At 44.8% G+C, this 20,294-nt stretch overlaps 1 protein-coding gene across 2 annotated transcripts in view; it reads right to left on the reverse strand.

Annotated features, from left to right (window-relative positions):
• Window positions 1-791: 791 nt before the first annotated feature.
• The window catches only part of LOC127585222 (sorting nexin-27-like), a 90,770-nt gene continuing 71,267 nt past the window's right edge, over window positions 792-20,294 (reverse strand). Inside the window, exons 5-13 of one of the 2 annotated variants that reach the window (XM_052042508.1) lie at window positions 17,207-17,311; window positions 13,949-14,027; window positions 12,328-12,491; window positions 11,322-11,411; window positions 10,165-10,314; window positions 9,087-9,215; window positions 7,923-7,982; window positions 7,033-7,083; window positions 792-2,719 (exon numbers count right to left, since the gene is read on the reverse strand). In XM_052042508.1, the coding sequence (XP_051898468.1) occupies window positions 2,669-2,719; window positions 7,033-7,083; window positions 7,923-7,982; window positions 9,087-9,215; window positions 10,165-10,314; window positions 11,322-11,411; window positions 12,328-12,491; window positions 13,949-14,027; window positions 17,207-17,311 (879 nt within the window). In that variant the 3' untranslated portion in view covers window positions 792-2,668. Of the gene's footprint in view, window positions 2,720-6,982; window positions 7,084-7,922; window positions 7,983-9,086; window positions 9,216-10,164; window positions 10,315-11,321; window positions 11,412-12,327; window positions 12,492-13,948; window positions 14,028-17,206; window positions 17,312-20,294 lie in introns of both variants that reach the window. The other variant, XM_052042509.1, reaches the window with a different exon arrangement.

Consider the following 20,294-nt stretch of genomic DNA (forward strand, 5'->3'; position numbering starts at 1 on the left):
ACAAAGAGAACCATAGCAGACCCTTCACAAAAAGGACAGACTGAAATCCTGCTGGAAAGGGAAAGAATTTAAAACCCAAGATGAACAATTTTCTTCCCCACCCTCAGCTTCACGCACTTTCATTTTCAGTGAGCAGAGGATCTGCCATACACACAAACCCACTACTGGTCTTCAACCCAAATCATCCAAATCCCAGCAGACCTAACTATTTAAATGGGGGGGAAATGGAAATCTGAAATAAAATGACTGGATAGAAATACAGACCTGAAACACTGCAGTAAGCTGTCCCTTGATACTATGGAAAGAAAGATACAAGTCTTTCCTCTTCTGGTCAATCCAGGATCACCACACACGGGTATGACAGCATCTTAGACGGCTCACCTGTGGGCAATAAAGGAAACCCTGGTCTCGCCCTCTAGGCCCAATAACGCTTGCTGCTCATTGAGAGCAGCAATTAATGCTGCCTGGCCTACTAGGTAGCTTCAGCTTTTTATGCTGGTGTTCCAGCCCACCGGAATACCATGGAGTTTTGGGAATTATGTCTGCACAGAGGCTGTCACAGAGAAGCCATAAAAATTCGATGTCTGAGACAGAAAGGAATCAAACAGATGATCACTTGACAGCCCTTCCCTCTGCCGACCCCACCCCACCCCACCCAGGGGAGGATTGGCTCTAATCAATAAGATTGTGAAATCCCACCCGGTTGGCCGGAGCCCACAAGGTGAACCTGTCACCCACTGCTGAGACATCGCACCACGTTTCAAGTAAACTGACACAATGACAGCATGTTACACAAACCAGTCGCCACCTTTAATTATGGATCTATAAATAATTACATTGCAGCTTTAACACTGATGCTTTCAAGAAATTACATGGTAATTTTGAGAAGACTAGAATTTTTTTTTACAAAAACAATTGCTCCCACCCCTCCGCCCCCACCCCCCCTCCCCCAAACAGTCGGCCTCTGGCAAGCAGTAGTGTGGCCTTGCTTTTATGGCCCATTTATCGGCCCATACCTGAACACAACACACAGTCTCTCAGTTACTAGGTAGGACTTCTGGATCCTCGTGCAACAGTTCTGCCATCAGTCCTGCCACTGGATCTGTCAGGAAGTCTGATGGTGTTGACTTTGAACTGATCCATCCATCCTTAAATAATACAAAGGCTGCACTGTGTAAAATAGATCATAATGACTGAAAGCTTTAAAATATCACAGAACCAGTCTCTTTCTCCCCCCTCCCCACTGAGTTTCCACATTCTAACATGGTGGATGCCACAATGCAGGAAAGGGGAAGGTGAACTGGCACTCCCACCAACTGGTTCCTTGCTCCTGATTTCCCAAAGGAGGCGAACTCAGTGAGATTAACATTACTGCCGGTGAGGTACACAAACTGCACATTCTCCACTGACAACTGGCGACTGACTAACCTATAAACACAGAGTCTGAATAGCTGTGTTGTTAAGCAGCATGTCGAGGTTAAGTAACTGCTTATTTCAGAAACGATGCGACAAAAAGCACTGGCGATACTTTCATATGTAACATACAGGCCGTTTTTCAGCCAAGTGTTCAAGAACTTGTAGTGATGGGTTTGAATCAGTCTTATTCCTTCCCAAAGGGAAGAAAATTATTGTGGATGCAAAATGGGTTAATTAAAATCCGTTCTCCTACTAAACACTGAACGTTTCTCCATTTCTCCCCCACTGTCCATTCTTTTCACTGTCACAACACATAACATGTCTCGACATTTCCATGGCAGTTTGGAGTGATCACTACCAACAAGTCACTGGATGCAATCGCATTTACTCCAGGCAGAAAACTCTGAATGAAACACTCTTCTGAATGGGAGAGTTCACTATCTTGGCAGAGCACAACAGCTCAATATACAAAACATCTTTTCTGGTTTTCAATACAAAAAAAAAACTTACTGTTTTGTAAAGATTAAGGAAAAACACCTCTTCCCCCCAACCCCTCTCGTCTTGTCCCCCATTGCAATTTATTGAAATGCAACACTGTGCACCTTCCATGCAGGGTATCATCCAGTGACAGGCTGTAGATTACTCCAGAGTCCAGTGTGAACGAGGAATATCCACTCAGAAACCTGATATTCCTGTGTTAAGAAATGGTCAGCATGAACTGGTGCTTGGATCCAGTTGATAAAGGCCTGTCCCAGGCATTATCCAGTCGTTTGGAGATTGAAGCTTTCTAAGCAATCAAGGAATCCTGCCGCTGATACCCAGCGATTAACCAGTAGCTCACACTGTCGACATATTGAGTAGGTTGGAGCTGGATCCTGGATGATTTAGTGTTCACCCCTTCACCCACTGGTCCCAGGCTAACAAATCAGAACTGGCAAGCACTACCATCCTGTACTGTTGGCCACATGCTACAGTTGCTCCCTTGTTAGGAAGATTACATCCCAGCGTCCTGCAGTCCAATGAACACGTCACTCCTTGATCACTCACAGAGGTGGCTATGAGTGGCAACTTTATAACAGTGAAGGATGGGATGAAATGAGGAATGGACTACTCGAAGATTGGTTTGATGTCACAGCTACATTGAGGAACGGTTTGGGCTGTTGCATGCCTCCCCATCTCCCAATGTCCAAGGTCCAATTGCTTCAGTTTTCATGCTAAGGTGCTGAGATGCTACAGAGAATGAGGTCTCCCATCAGGACAGCAAGCCTCGACTGCCTCTTGCCGCTGCTGCGTGAAAAATGTTCTGAAAGGAGGAGCACAGAAAATCCAGGTTAGAGACAAGCTCCAGTGAACACTGCCCCAGCCACAGCCCCAGCGTGCTTGATGCTTTGCTGAAGGACAGAGGCTTTCATCAACAAACAACCCAAGCACGTCCTGCACAAATTCACAAGGCATGAACACTGGAGGATCCTGATAAATACCAAAACCACTCAGCAGCACCTACCTCCTCCCCGACTCAAGCCTGCCAAAGGCAGAGGGTGTTTACCAGCAACAAGTATCATCCTTTGGCTTATGCAAGTGATCGCTTTATTTAGTCCCACAGCAAGGAAACAGGTTCTTCAGCCCATCGAGTCCCTGCTGACCATCAACCACCCATTTACACCAATCCCATTTTATTCTCCCCACTTCCTCATCAACTCCCCCCAGATTTTACCCCTCACCTACACACTAGGGGCAACTGAGAGTGGATAATTAGCCAATCAACCAGCACCTCTTTGGGACGTGGGAGGAAACAGGAGCATCCGGAGGAAACCCATGGTCACAAACTCCACACGCAGAGTATCCAAGGTCAGGATTGAACCCGGGTCTGTAGCGCTGAGGCAGTCGCTCTGCCAGCTGCACGGTGCTGCTTCCACAAATGCCCCCCCACCCCCAAACCATGAATCAGTGACACCGGACACACCAAACCCAAGCCAGCTAATGTTCCAATGGGTTGCAGAGCCAGGACAGCCAGATATGGCACTGAATATACAGGGTTTGAATATTTTCGTGCTGAATAATGAAAACTGAAACAAAAAAAATCACCAGAGACCTGCTTAGAGAGTTCGTACCTTCTCCTCTAACCATTCACAACTGGGTCACAGCCCACAAGAATGAGAAATCAGCACTTTACTTTGTTGGAAGGTCAGCAGGTGGTGGGCTAGATGCAGGAGAAGGGTAACGTTTATTATGGATGCTCAGGGGGAATTAGCAGACATTGAATGGGTGCAGCTGAGAGATATTTGACCAGGGTAAAGGGAAACATTAATTGCTCTGGCAGCAATCGGTAACTGGGTAATGAGGTGTGGCAGCAATTACTGCTTTCCTAAGAAAGACCATTCTACGAAATTGTGCCACTGAAACCTTAGTTATACCTTGAAGATTCACATTAATTATTGAAACCAGAGGTGACGGGCAGGCTGGGCCACAACAACCTACTGGGTAGAACATAGCCCACGCATCAGTACAACCAAGTTAAATTAGCAATGCAAACAGACCAGTATGAAATTTAAGCTACTTTCACCCAAGTGAAACCACAATATGACAATGATTGATATACAGCCTTCTATCCCCTTCTGGAGATCTGTATATCCACAAACACCTCTTACTGTCTGCCTATAGTATGTTTGGGCAGTGCAGTGAGATCTTTAACTGAATTACTGCAGCCACAGGATCATTTTATGCCAGAGCAAACTGACAACTCACAGTCTTAGTCTGACAACAGATGATACAACACAAACGATGGTAGGTTTGATCCTGGTGAGGTGAGAGATTGACAGGTAATTAAACCTAAATTAATAACAAAAATTAATATTTTAATCTGTCCAGAAGATTAGGGAAGATGGGATGAGTTAGGCTCTGAGCATTTACAGAATTTTTGAAGAGAGAAAATGCAGCTACTGGACTTCTGGCCTGAGGTACCTGCTTATGGGTTGTGGAACAGGTTCGACTTCCTGAAATGCAAGATCTTTTTGTCATTTTTGTTCAATAATAAATTGTCTCATTAAAAATAATGACTATTGCTTCCAAAACCTTGGCCAGACTGATAACATAAACTAGTGGAACAGTCCCTGAAAAGTTGTAGGTTAAAGGCTGATTTAATTGGTGTACAAAATGCTATGAGGAACAGATGGTGCAGAGATGAATTATTTCTGCTGGCATCTGTGTCCCTGACAATGGGGCACCACCTGAAAGTTAGAGTCAAGTCTTTTAAGGGCGAAGTTAGGAAAGACCTCCATACACAGAGAGTGGTAAGTACTTGTGTCACAAGGAATTAGAAACTCCAGCTGAACTCACAACAACCTATAACCCAAAGTTGAGAAGGACTGAGCCAAGGCGAGTGAAAGCTCCCATGGGGACATTCCACTGATGATGTGGGGCATTGGGTATTGATCGCACAGTGCTGGGACAGGGGCCGCACTGGACAGACATCCAACCTGAAACAGTGCTCACCAACTGAACCCACGGGAAATAAAGAGTCGGAGGCACTTTCCCCCATGTGGAACTGTAGCCCCGTTGGGATACATGCAACTCCCAATCCCGTTGCAAGGGAATCAGAAATTGAAGCCTCGTGCAAATCTGGGACTTGAAGGTAAATCCCAGTGCTCCAAAGTACACGTCAGGAGGGAGAGGGATTTGCACACATTGTGCATGACTTAACGTTTGGCCACCTCATGGGGATGGAAGGAAGCTTTGTGATGTTGACCTTGTACTGATACTCCAATCTCTCCCATCGGAAACTGCTTCAGCTTTGCTGGACGGCCAAAAATGAGGAAGTAAAACAAAGCAGCAAGTGTGAGTGGACAAGCCGGAGGGCTTACATCCCTGGGGCACCCGCAACAAGCTGAAAGCTTCCATCGCCAGGCTCTCAGCACACACAGAACCTAATTCTTCAAAGTACTCCTTGTATTAGAACCATGGAATCAAAATGTACACAGCAAATTACCAGGAGAGCGCTGGAGCAACCCAGACTCAATTTGAAATATTAGGAATAGAAAACACCATTCAGCCACTCAAATCTATTGCATCTTTTATTGTTAAAAAGAGTGATGGCTGATCTTTCACCTGAAATCATTTATTTGCCAAATGTCCTAAACATTTTACCCAGACAATCCCAATATTGATCAGAGTCAAGGAAGTTCTTTTGTGTTCCAGCATCCACACTGCCAGCCTTCTATCCCTACTCTTCAAGGGACCAGTTCTAATAGTAAGGTTGTGTTCCTTCTCAATTTGCCCACCTGAGGAACTGGTTTCATCTCCTGCACCCTAATCAACTCCTTTCAACTTTTTAAATGTCCCAATCAGATCTCCCACCAGCCCCCCAAAAACTGAATCAGTGATTTCAAAGGACTGAAATGGATCTCTGAATCAGAGAACAAATGAAGAAACCTTCTGGCAAATACATTAAGTGGCTAAGTTTGCGGATGACACCAAGATAGGGGGAGGAGTAGGGAGTATTGAAGAGATAGGAAGGTTGCAGAGGGACCTAGACAGTTTAGGAGAATGGGCAAGGAAATGGCAGATGAGATTCAATGTAGGGAAATGTGCAGTTGTACACTTTGGAAGCAGAAATAAGCGGGTAGATTATTATCTAGGAGGAGAGAAAATCCAAAGCACGGAAGTACAAAGGGACTTGGGGGTACTCGTGCAGGATACCTTAAAGGTTAACCACCAGGTCGGATCGGTGGTAAAGAAAGCGAATGCTATGTTGGCAGTCATTTCGAGAGGTATAGTGTATAAAAGTAAGGAAGTGTTGATGAGGCTCTACAGGGCACTAGTGAGGCCTCATTTGGAATATTGTGCGCCGTTTTGGGCCCCACATTAAGTGTTGACGTTGGAGAGGGTTCAGAGGAGATTTACGAGGATGATTCCAGGAATGAAAGGGCTTAAGTATGAGGAGCGTTTGTCGGCTCTTGGACTGTACTCGCTGGAGTACAGAAGAATGAGAGGGGACCTCATAGCGACATTTAAAGTATTGATAGGAAAGGACAGAGTAAATGTGGCTAGGCTGTTTCCCTTGGTGGGTGAGTCCAGGACCAGAGGGCACAATCTTAGAATTAGAGGGTACAGTTTCAAAACAGAGATGAGGAAAAATTTCTTTAGCCAGAGGGTGGTGAATTTGTGGAACTCCTTGCCACATACAGCAGTGGAAGCCAGATCAGTGGGGGCGTTCAAGGAGGAGATAGATAGATATCTAAATAGTCAGGCTATCAAGGGATATGGGGATAAGGCCGGTAATTGGGATTAGAATAGTTTTTTTTTCTCTTCTTCTTCCCCCATTCCCCATTTCTCATTTCTATTTCCCTTTCCTTGGAGCAGACTCGATGGGCCGAATGGCCTGCTTCTGCTCCCTTGTCTTGTGATCAACACCCTGTTGGGAGCAGTTTGCAGATGACACTGGCCCTGATGGCTCCAGTGCAAGATGGACTAATGGCACCAACAACACTTGCTCGAGGAGGTCTCAGCTTTACTGAGGGGCAAATGTGTAAATGGACAACTCTGAATCACAGCTTCATTGCAACCTCACCGGCAACATCAAAGTATTTGTACGCGTTCCTCCTTCCCCCATGTCCGTACCATGCCACTGGAGCTGTTCCTGTTACCCTCATCATGGCCAGCTTCTTCCATCTGTGGGAGAGGATGGGGAGGAGAGGGGGGAACGAGAGGGGAGGGAGGGAGGGGAGACCAGCACTAATTAGTAAACATCCATCTCCCTTTGCAGTAAGTCCTGAGTTTACAGCACCTGGATACCATGTGGTAACGCGGCAAATACATATGGGATCCGGTACCACAAATAGTTCCACATAAGGACTTAATTGCTTTCACACTGAGGGGTTGGACTGAACAACCAGAATAAGTTCGGGGTAGGTTAGGACTCCCTGCTCTAAACCACCACCTCATCTACACACCCAAAGCCTAGGAGTGTTTAATCTAAAGAGATACCAGACCTACAATCAAACAAATAATCCTGATCTCTGAACTTGATCTGGATGCTGCTGCAAGTAAGCTTTGCATTGCATACATGGAGTGGTGCATGTGACAATAACCTCAACTTTGATGAACACAAAGTTGCTGTGGGCTGCTGACTGGAGACGTCGGAAGCAGCTCGTTGGCAGCCAGTGTACAAAGCGTCTTCCATGAGACTGAAGATTTCACTGTGTTCTCACAGAGAGGTGTCTCGGCATGCAGGGAAACAACAGTCAGAACCAGGGTGTGTTCCAGTTTCGCCCTCTGCCACTGTCTGTAAGGAGTTTGTACGTTTTCCCCGTGTCTGCGTGGGTTTCCTCCGGGTGCTCCGGTTTCCTCCCACATTCCAGAGACGTACGGGTTAGGAAGTTGTGGGCATGCTATGTTGGCGCCGGAAGCGTGGCGACACTTGTGGGCTGCCCCCAGAACACAGTAAGCAAAAGATGCATTTCACTGTGTGTTTCGATGTACATGTGGCTCATTAAGATATCTGATCTTACCTCTTTCCTCCACCTCAGCTCACACAAAACCCGCTCGAAACATTCATGCATGTAGTTAAACTGGAAAAGGAAAATACAAAGTCACTTATCAATAAGCCTCTGAGGGAAATACTGTGTAAAGCTGCAGTTGCTGTTAATGCAAAGTGATGCCATACACTAGGCCAGAGCAGGAGGGGAAAGAGCAGGACAGGTTACCACGTTCCAGTCCACAGCTGCCTGTGGTGCACACTGGCACGTCCGTGCGTAGGCTCCACAGCAGTTCAGCATGCAAGAATCCCACGCGACTGCTATCCTGGAGGAATGTGCAGCCTCTGCAGGGGAGGCACAGTAAGTCTCAGGAGGAGCAGGAAACAAACTGCTGGAGGAACTCAGCGGGTCAGGCAGCATCTGTGGAGGGAAATGGAGAGCTGACGTTTCGAATTGAGTCCTTCGTCTGGACTGATCAGAAACGCTGACTGTCCAATTCCCTCCACAGATGCTGCCTGACCCGCCGAACTTCACCAGCAGTTCGTTTTGTGCTCCAGATTCCAGCACCTGACCTCTCTTGTGTCTCCAAGTTTCAAGAGGAACTGGATATCCAGCTGAGGAGAAGAAATTTGCAGGGCCTTGGGTAATGAGCTGTGGAGGGAGACTATTTAAACTGGTCCTTCAAAGATGTGGTGGATCTAATAGCCTACACCGTGCCCAGTCTAGAGAAAGAACTTGCATCTCAACAAGCCTTTCAGGACCTTAGCATCTCTCCAAATGCTTTATAACCAAAGCAGCTATTTTAGTGCAGGAAAAGCGGCAGCCAATGTACACAACGCAAGCTTCCACAAACATCAACAGGAATGTTTGTATTTCTATAGTGCTATTCACCATCTCAACATCCAAACACAGTTTACAACAATATGAAAATACTGAAAAAATTACACTGGTTTGGAATAAGTTCTAGCAAGAACTCAGTAGGCCCTGCTCATCACTTTTCTTGCATGCAGTCTTAGATTTACATCTCACCCAAAGGCCTGTGCTGCTGACAGTGCAGCAATGAAGTGTCGACCTGGATTTGAGCGTGAGTGACACCAGAGGGACGGGAGGAAATCACTGACAGTAACAATGCCGCTTTTCCCTTCAGCAGGAAGCACGGGGATGGGTGGAGAAGCAAATGTCACATCGGTTACTCACATATGGAGTGAAAATCTTCACCCAGCGCGGTTTCTTTTCCCCGCGGATGTACTCGAAGCAGAACGCCATTCCCTCTTCATCTGTGTCCCACTGGTGCATCTCAGCCCAGTCAAATACGATCACCTGGTTCTTTTAAAGAACAAAATATCAGTATTTTCACTGTGCATGAAAGCCCCAATGAGAACACCTCCCCTGACGTGATTTGGTAATGCCAGAACCTTCCTTGCAAATCTCCAATGTCAGCCAGTTTTGGATGCATTGGTATGTTCTACCCCCAGAGAATAAGAGACTCGGGGGTAAGGACCCAGTGTGATCACTGGTGATAAGGGGGGTTCCCACAAGGTCAACGGTGTTAATTCATTGGTTAACAATTCTGCTAAGAACTTGCAATTACAAAAATAATTCAAGGAAATGCAGGAATGGGTGCTGGGAATAAAGTTTGTGTCAAAGGTAGGGAAAATATGGAACCATGCACCAAATCTGATGAAGCATAATCCATTGATCCATTAATTAATGGAATAAGGGAGCTTCTTGCACAGAAGTTCAGGTGTGGACACTGTGGCAAGGCAAGGGTTAAGATAATATGACCTCGGCTCCCATGCTGTACAAAGAGAAGCTATGCTCTCAAGCACCTTGCTCAGCATGGGTGACTGCAGTGTCTGCAAACCATCTCTGCCTGCTCACCGTCTTAACCCTTGCCTTGCCACAGCATCCACACAGGTAGCAATGAGAACAGAAATGGCTGTGTGACCGAGAGAGAGGAACTTGTGTACTAGTTGGATTCTCAGATAGACTGCTCCACACTGTACAGTTTTACAATGGTCGAGACAGGATTTGTATTCTGGTTGATAACGATCTGAAGGATGGCCTGACAGAGCAGTGGAACCAGTTGCAGCAGGAATTTTTAGGAAGAATTTGAGGGCCAACAGAGTGGGAGGGACAGAGACGAAGGGAAGGGCGCGGAGATGGGGGAGTGCGGAACAGTGCCGGGAGTGGAGAGGGTGAAAACAATTTGGAGATTTCATGCTGCAGTAAGACAAAAAGGAGCTGAAGTAGCAGGCTAGCTGATCAGCCCTACCTCCAGCTGACCATCCTCTGTGCAAGCATGCAGTTTAAAGTGCTGAATGCTAATGGCTGCCATGACGTGCCCCTTCCTTCGAGAGTCACAGCGGCAGTGGGGGAAGACTATCTGGTTGTAGCCTTCGCAGGTCCGAATCATGTTCAAGTACTGCAACGACGGAAAGACTGAGCATCAGACAACATCTCACCCTCCTTCACCCCATCACTCACTCCCCATCCCAGTACTAGATCCACAGCTTGCTCACACGTTCCTCTGGCAGGCCCTTCTTCCCAGCTCCAGCACTCTGGTACACTATCCCGCTCTCCCCTCCACTTCCCGCCCTCTGGAATGTTTCTCCTGAATCACAATACCAGGCAACTTCAACCCACATCCCAACAACAGCACTTCCCCCTCTAACTATCACTGAAATAGATGACGTAGACCTGGGATCTTGATGTGCAGATCCTTTTTTTTGGACATTCGAGCTGCGACAATCCCCCGGAAGTTGGTTTGGGCTGGTGAAATGGGCACTCAGTTACTATGCTCTGACTCCACCACTGTCCACACTGCTTTCCCCTCCCTACCAGCCTGTTGGGAAGCAGTGATATGATAGAACCCCTCCCACCCCAGTCATTCTCTCTTCTCCCCTCTCCTGTCAAGCAGAAAATACAAAAGCTCGAGAGCACGTACCACCAGGCTCGAGGACAGCTTCTATTACGTTATTATCAAAATCTTGAACGGACCTCTCAAAAGCTAAAAGATGAACTTTTGATCTCCCAATCTCGTCATAGCCCTTGCACTTTATTTGTCTGCCTTCCCTGCACTTTCTCTGTAGGTGTAACGCTATATTCTGCATTGCATTTTCCTTTGTACTACCCCAATGTACTTATGTATGGAATGATCTGTCTGGATGGTACGCAGACAAAAGCTTTTCACTGTGTGACAATAATGAACCGATTCCAATACTGCCCATATTCCTTTCCCTCTCTATTAGCCTGTTGTGAGGCACTGCCGTGGTAGGATGCTGCAATAATTGACCCGGTTTCCACCTTTGAAAGAACAAGTTACATTCTCAGTTTTTGGGTGGCGAAGTTAAAGATCTGAATCATAGCGCCCTTGCAGGGAGTGTGACACACATCTGCTGCATCTCCCCATCCTGTATCAGAGAGACCTACCATGACTTTCTTGTGCTGTTCGGACAGTTTCTGAAGCTGGTACGACTTATCACCAACTCGAATCCGGCCTTTCTTCACGTCCTCCACCGCCTGCAATTACAAGAACACAGTCTGGTGACTTGGAGGGGTGATCCATCGGCAACCCACGACCCAGGAACAAGCTTCAGAAAGCCAGTGCATCAAGTCCACAACCCATTTATTACACCTGTGTCTCCACGCATCATCTCTGAGCTTCTTGTTATTTTCGGAGTGTACGCCCTACATTTTTTGCCAAGGTGATCAATGTCACGAAATCACTTCTTTCAGCTCTTTATAACTGAATTGCTTTTCTAATCACAAGCTTGATGATTAAAAGCAACAACTGGGTTGGGCTGAAAGCCTTGGATACCAGTTAATCATCATATCCCTTCACAAAGGTCATCATGACAAGGCTTGTTCTGCAGTGCTTTGTCTCGCTCTGTCTCACATACTGACTGACCTGTATGCTTTCAGTATTTCCTATTGTTAATACTGATTTGCAGTGAAATTTAGCTTCCAACTGTATGCCCCAGTTAACAGATTGCAGTTGTATTGGGCAAGGTGAAGCAAGGAACATCGAAACAAGAATTGATCCTGTTCACATTGAGTACACGTGAAGACCTCTATCATGGAGGCAGTGGCAACAGGTTTGGGGGAATGAGTTCCTTCAAGCCCATGGTCTAAACTGAGTCCCTGAGGATGAGAGAACAAATGAAACAGATAAGGTGCAACGAGATGCTTCCCAACAGGAATGAAGGCTTGGTCTTGTATACAGCACTCCTAGTGGGAGGTTATAGAGCAGAGGGCTGGGTAACTATATTGCCTATTTACTTACTATACAGACTCTGCTCCAGAATTACAGAAATGAAGCAAAAATTTATTAGCGACACCAATCAAGCAATTGCATCAGTCATACACTAAGCTGCCAGCAATTTTTTAACCAAATTAAACAAGCAAACCAGACACACCGTACAGAGAGTACACACACCTGATGGAAGAAGTAGGTTACGGCAAGATCATTGTCATTCAGAAGTTCTTCCTGGGCCATGGTGAACAGCCACTTCCTGATAACCAGACAGGTCCCAGCCGCTGCTGACGTGTAGTTCTGTACATATAGTTTGTGTGGAAATTCATTGGGAACCAGTTTCCTCTCTGCAAATGCACAAAGTATGCATTAAAGTGAAAATGATGCTTCACATCATCTAAACAACCCAGAAGCAGAGGAAGGCTGGGAAGCAACACATCTCTGGCTAAAACAAAATACTGCTGAGGTCATAGCAATGGTACAGTGCAAGAATGGGAACAAGTGCCATAGCTGACCAAATGTGACTCTTTGCTCTTCAGTTTAAATCGCTGTGGTTCTGCCCTTCACTCTCTGTCACATCCTCCAGCTGGAAAAGCCCTCCGAGAACTCTAATGCGTCTCAGATTTCACTCAGCCCATCAATACCATGTCTGCCACTGTCTGGGATTAGCTTAAAGTCATCTTTACCTCTGCCCCTTTCCCTGTTATTCCTTCAGATCTACATCTTTGACTAAGTTTTGGTCAGTTATCCTAACACTGCCATTCTTGGCTCAAGACTGCATAGTCTCAATGAACTAGATCTAGAGAAGTAAATCAGTGAGATTACGGCAGTACCAAGTCAAAGGCAAATGTAATTTATGAATCGGCCCCATTTGTGAAAAGGAAAAACATTCAGTGAAAGGTATGAATACCAACATCAATTAATATTCAAGCAATACTGTGGAAGATCAATGAACTCATTGTTAAGGGAAGAAAGGAAATATCACCCGTGCTTTTCTTAAAATGATCCAAGGAGATGTTCTATATGACAATACGCTGTTTGATTTCACGATGGACACAAACAGACGAAAGTGATGCACAGGAAAAGGATGACCACTTCGTCAAAGCTGTCTCACAAAGCATGAGTAGAGGTGTCACGACCACTACTCTCCAAAACACCTCCCCCACCAAAGCAAAATCAGGCAAATTAGAATCACTAAGCAAACATACAAATAAGCGAGGTCCAACGTAAACCAGAGGAACAACATCTTATCTTCCATCTGGTAACTTTGCCACCTTCTGGAGTGAACATTGAATTTTCCCAACTACAGGTAAACTGTTTCCAGTTTTCCTTCTAATGGCCCTTTCTCAGCTCGTTTCCATAAAGTGCCTTCCTGATGAGCAGTATTCACACTCCTTATCAACTGATCTTAAACTGTGCACACCGATCCTGGAACAGAGAAATCCCCACCTTGCTCCAGGTAAAATTTTACACGGTAACACAGAAGGAAAACAAATGAAACTGCAGATGCAGGAATCTGAAACAAAACCAGAAACGAGCCAGTCAAGCAGTGTCTGTGGAGTGACCCTTCCTCAGAAGATCAACTGGGATAAGTTTCAGAGATAAGTGTCAGAGTTCAGAAGCCAGTGGAAAACTGCTCAGGCTTCACACATAGCTTATTCTAACATCCAAACCGAAGACTAGTAGTTCTTTTCTGTAACATTACTACTGGTGGAAGTTTTAATTTGTTTGTAAATTATCCTTCTGGTGCCAAGAGGTATCATTATTTCTCAATAACTTAAAGAAATAAAATTGTCACCCTTACCAAAGAAGTGGTCCACTACTTCAAACAGCGTGAAGAAACTCGCTGTGATACTATCCATCCGTAGGTGCTCCTGTACAGCCTGCAGGGATCAAACAACCAAGAATGAACCAAGGGTCAGTCACACTGCAGCATGCTGTACAGTGCTGGACGTAACACAAAAACTGGCCTTATAAAGTCAAGAATGGCAAGTCATTTGTTGGATGTAACTGGGAGACTGGAAGACCAAGGGTATACCAGTTTTACATACTGATCAAAATCCAATTAGAATAAATTCTTAAGACCAACGTAAAACTGGTTCCAAACCCCTGAAGCATTTAAAGTCAACATTAATATTTAGTAATTCTATAGGAAAATAATGAAAGCAACCAAAAGACCCCAAATCTTCAGACGTCTTTGTTGTCTCATCACCCACAACAACTAAATAAATATTTAAGTCCAACAAAATTAGTGCGCCTCCAACACGGGCATTGAAATGCAAGGTCAGAATTTTGTTTAGTTATGAGGTGACAAATTGAGATTGTTTGATGCCTTTTTTTTAAATGAGATGTTGGCATAACTTGCAAGGCCAGCGTGTATTTACCATCCACAACTGGCACAGCCAGTGTTCCCTGCCTATCCATAACTGCCCACAAGACAAGAGGCAATGAACTGCCTTCTCAAATCCTTCCGAAGGTGCTGACAGACAAGGAGTTCCAGTACTTGGACTCAGTGATGATGAAGCAATAGGAATATATTTCCCAGTCAGGATGGTTTGCAATCCGGAGGGCAACTTGTAGGTGATGGTATTTACAGAGTCAAGAGTACTACAGCACAGAAACAGCCCCTTCGGGCCATCTAATCATGCTGACCTGATCTGCCTAGTCCCATCTACCTGCACCCGAACCATATCCCTCCAAAGCCCTCCCCAGCCACGTACCTATCCAAACTTTTCTTAAATGTTACAATTGAACCCTTATCTACCACTTCCACTGGCAGCTCGTTCCACACTCACACCACCCTCTGAGTGGAGAAGATCCCCATCAGAATCTCCTTAAATATTTCAGCTTTCACCCTAAACCCATATCCTCTAGTTCTAGTCTCACCCAACCTCAGGGGAAAAAGCCTGTATACATTCACCCTATTTCTATGCACCGAACACAATAAAAATAATTTCAAGGAGTTTGAAAGTGTTATAGAGGCAGCCTTGGTGAGTTGCTGCAGTGCAGTTTGGAAATGGTACACTCTGCAGTTATGTGGTGCTGGTGATGTAGGTAATGACATTCAGCTAGTAAACTAGATGCTGCTCTGTGGTGTTAAGCTTGAGTATTGCTGGAACTGCACCCATCAAGGCACGTAGAGGATATTCCACCTGGCCAGTGATGGTGGAAAGGGTTCAGAGAATCGGAAGAAAAAAAAAACAGACTTATTTCTTGGAGCCACAATGTGCGTGACTGGTCCAGTTATTTTTGATAACAATAACAAAGATATCGATGGTGGGGGATTCAGTAATGCTGTCGCACGTCATGGATGGATGGTTAAATTCTTTGTTGCAAATGAAGATGAACATTCTGTAGTCATCCATGAACAGCCCCACTTCTGACCTTGTGATAAACAGGTGATCAGTGAAGTAGATAAAGACTGCCAGACCTACATTACTGTTTTGAGACTCAAAACATTGCACAAAATACATTAACGCCAACAACCAAGATCAAAGTATAGTACTCAGCCTAATGAATAATGAGCAGCACATTCAATAGATTCAGTACAACTGATCTTATCAGATTATAGATCCGGGGTTTTACATTTAAGGGTAGGGTACCTTAGTAATTAGTTGCTGAATTTGTTGCTCAGTAATGCAAATTCAAACCTCATCATACCATCTTAAGAATTTAAACAGTTAAAAATCTTGAAATAAAATCTGGCTCAAGTCGTCAGAAGTTCCATACTAATTTTGAGGTAATCTCATTTAATTTATTCACCAATATCCTGGAGGTCTGCTGATTTTACCTGCTCTGACCTATGTGTGAATCCACTCTCATACCACATGGTGATGCTTGAATCAGAAGTGACCCAGCAAGCCACTTGGTCAAAGCTTCAAAGAGGGCCTTGCTAGCAAAGCCCACATCACAAAAATTCATTTTAACAAGCTTGTTTCAAGTTCTGCCTCAGCAGACACAACTATTCATTCCAAGCATTAACTGACTTTTTAAAAATATTCTGAAAGCATGTTAAAGAACGATACTGAAACTTAAAGTTTGATGACAGAGTTGGCTCATGTCTCTGGAGATACGCAATTACTACTTTCCCTTCTCTACCTTATCTTGACACTCAAAGGCTAGCCACATTGAGTGAAAACTTGGTAAAGCCAAACAAAATCTCCAGCATGGACATTATTTTTTGTTTCCAGATGATTAACACTGACACTGCCATCAAGATGGGCATCCTGCTGAGTGGAATGCTCCTAGCTGTAGCAGGGAAGCAAAGGTATGAATGGTCTGAAAAAGAATTCAAGGTAAAACCTTAGTATCCATGCAGCACTGAGTCACAGCAGAGGTACATAATCATCCTATTTAGGAAACTATAACCATGCAATGGCCAGTCTTTCATGGCTTCCATTATGCTTGGATCAGAAATTCTGGCTTTCACTCCACTTCATAACAAGAAGTCTGTATCATGACAAAGGGACCCCACCCAAAGCATTAACTTAGTTTCACTTGGCATCACGGTCGGCACAGACATTGTGGGCCAAAGGGCCTGTTCCTGTGCTGTACTGTTCCATGCTCAGCTGTTCTCTCTGCAGTTGCTAAATGACCTTTTCCCAGGAAGGTTTCATTTATGCAGATTGGAAGCAATCTACACGTTGGCACTGACTACCTACAACGCAATGCAACAAATATCCTTGCACCATTTGGACCTGTCATTCTGTGCACATCACAGTTGAGGATGACGACAGAAGACAACAATGAGCTTACATATAATTTTTCTTAATTGCAAATACAGGAAACTATGAGGCAATTCAATCTTCAAGTATGAGAACATTAATAAATCACCCCCATCTCCACCCTATCAGCCAACGTTTAATTGATCATGTCACACTAATGCAACCATATACAATTTCTCCATACTGGAGCTTGTTTTCATGGCTAAGAATGTCCAACTTATCCAGACAAAACCTAAACAGCTTTGCTGATTTCCTTAAGCGGCTTTGTCCAACCTCAGTGTAAAACCAGCAGAGGTCCACGTCATGATTATTGCCAGTGGTCAGAGCATTTAACTCACCCTGTAGACTTCGTCTGCAGTGCTGTTTTTTTTGACAGTGACAGTGATGATGTTCCTGTCAGGCAATGCTATCCTCAGGTCCACATCGGACAGCCCGTTCGTACTCTGAAAGAGTGTGACAATACATATTCAGCTTTTATAACAGTTATTGCTGAAGTCAGACAGTCAGCAGAGTTTCCTAATCCAAGGAAGTGGTGTGGGAACTAAACATGGGGGCCCATCTTGTACCATAATGCCTCTCAGGAGAAGTGCCGGTATCAGGCGGAACCGTGGGGCTATACCAGCAGCCTCGTCCGACCCACCACCTGCATTGGTGGACTCCCTATGGAGTCCAATAGGGCAGCATGAACTGCTTCAGACTTCCCAGCTCTCAGGCTGGGATACCTGGCCACTGAGTCCATGCTGGCTTAAAGCTGGTGCAATACAGCAGCCCCTTTAAAATGAGTGGGAGAAAATCAGCTGCTGGGACAAAGGGAATCTTTTACTTAGTTATGTTAAATGGCATTTAATTGTTTTAAGTGCTAGCGTCTGAATGTTAACTTTTTAAAAATAATTTACTTGCTCTTTTTTTATTGTCACTGTTTTCAAATGTCTGTTAATGCCAAAAGTATCCACAAACATACCATCTCCTGTCTAAGCTGCACTGACAACCAGCAAGGGTGGAGATCAGGGCCCTACTGGCCGCTGAAACCATTCTGACTCCAGCCAGCTGCTTGAGCCAAGATACCCTGCACTGCACCACACCAATCTGCTGGTAGCCAGCCTCACTGCAAAGCATGGTGCTCGGGACCACAGTGAAAGAACAGCATGGCCCAAGGGTAGGTGATCGCAGATCTCAAGGCAGAAGATCTGTCCCATCTTTTCAGCAGCAAACCAATGACTACAGGTACAGGACTCGCAACAGTGAATCCAAACACCAATCCCAGACATCACTGTTGGACTCTGCTCATGTAGGTCATGGCCAGAGGCACCTGTCCTGATTTCTCAGGTCAGCTAAGAAAATCACAGACACCATTTCAGGATGCTTGCAAAGATCTTTCTGCTCTCAACCAATTATACATTCTAAAAACAACAGCAACTCATGAATGACAACCGATGTCCCTTTTGATTCGGTGACATGCTGCCCAGACTTTCAGCAGTGTGGACTGCCCTACCTCAATGCAGGTCTGCAGGTCTGTTTTAACCATGGATGGCATGATAATCAATTCACTGGTAACGATTTTCTCTACATGTCTGAGATAGTCCAGCTAACATAGCAAATCTACTTTAATTCTTCCACTACACATTATATTTACATATGGTTCCACCTGACAAGTCAGGCAATACAATGTCTAGGCAATACGATGTCTAGACAATACAATTTCATGAACAGTTAAGGTACCACATAATAAACCAATTAATGGGGTCCAAGCTTGAAGAGACAGGATAATTATCAGAATGGATAGCTAACTGGCTACGGCAAAGCAAGGAGTAGAAGGGCAGCCACTTCTGATGGCTTAGGGTGGGAACTGGTCCCACAAACATCAGTGCAGGGACCATTCGTTTGAACAATTTGATCAGTTTCTAAATTACAGATGACAACAAGCACCAAGGAGGGCCACAACAAATTACAAGGTGACTTTCATAAAATTGAATAGGTAAAAATTGGCAAATGAATTTCAATAAAAGAAAATGCAAGAGCTATTAAATTTTGTTAAGAAAAAAAATGAGGTTGCAGATTACTTGGGAAATAAGGATCTATACAGAGCAGTGTTTCAGAAATAATAAAAAAAATAAATCATTAGAGGTTTAGATGTGATTCAAAAAGGTGCTAAGAGTAAGCCAAATACCAGGGTTTACTCTCAAAGAAAAGGACTGAAGTTACACTAAATTTCTTTCAAAGTTTGGTCCATCTATACTGTGAGTACCTCTGGACATGTTATATAAAGGATGGAGAGACACTGGAGAAGGTGAAAAACAAATATTACAAGAATGATAACTGTGAGGTTATAACTATCAGATAAGCTGGATCACTCAGAGATCTTCAAAAAACAAAAGGTTTTGATAGATTATAGGAACAGAAGTCAGCCACATGGCTCTTCAAGCCTCCTCTGCCATTCAATATGGTCATGGTGAATCACCCAAACTCAGTCCCCCGTTCCTGCTTTGTCACCATATCCCTGAATCTCAATCGCTGAGACGTTTAAGGGGCAGCAAGATACAGGCAAGAGGGAGGAGGGGATGATGGGTAGCATCGATAGATGAGGAGAGGTAGGAGGAGGATGAAGCGGAGCATGAATGTCAGAACGGACTGTCCTCGTGCTACACACAAGGATGTATTACACAAATCAATACCACTGTATCATAATGATCAATAATGTTGTACAACATGCCTCCTTGAGTTTTCAAACAATGTACAGCAGTGGTTAAAGTGCAGTTTGTTAAGGGTTCAACCCCAGACTTGCCCAATTTGACCTAATGTGCTTTGACTTTTAATAGTGCACGAACAGAAAGTTATCTCCCTATTTCTCAATCACACATCAACCCTTTGTTCCATACTTTCTACCCCACGGGTTTCATCCTGTGGCTCCCATCACCTTCCCATACCACCACAGGGCCATTCTTTCCCTTCCGCCTCTTCACTGCCAATGGCCCCCCTCTCACTTTCACTCTTCTTTCGCCACCAGGTTTAAGCCCCTCATCTCACTTGTTGGGTCACTTCCTCCCCACATCAGTTCTTCCCATCCTGTCTACACAAAGCCCTGACCAAACAGTGAAGTACTCATATTTATTAGAGATGTAAAACATCCCAAAACGCTCCTCAGGGGCATTAATAAAAGTCGGCATCAATTCACACAGTTATCGGGCCAGGTAACCAGAAACTGAATGGGGAGCACTGTGAAGGACGAGGGAAAGAGGTGGAGGGCTTTCAGAGCTTAATGAGATGTCAACTGAAGCCACAGCAACGAGAATAGAATGGTAAAATTCAGAGATACACAAAAGACCTGAATTGAAGTATAACAAATGTCCTGGATGGTTATAGGCTGGAGAAGATTACAGTGATGCGAGGTGCAAGGCTTTGGGAGAAACATGAACATAATGATCATAA

Source organism: Pristis pectinata, chromosome 32, assembly GCF_009764475.1.
Source record: "Pristis pectinata isolate sPriPec2 chromosome 32, sPriPec2.1.pri, whole genome shotgun sequence".
In the NCBI taxonomy this organism is placed as follows: domain Eukaryota; kingdom Metazoa; phylum Chordata; class Chondrichthyes; order Rhinopristiformes; family Pristidae; genus Pristis; species Pristis pectinata.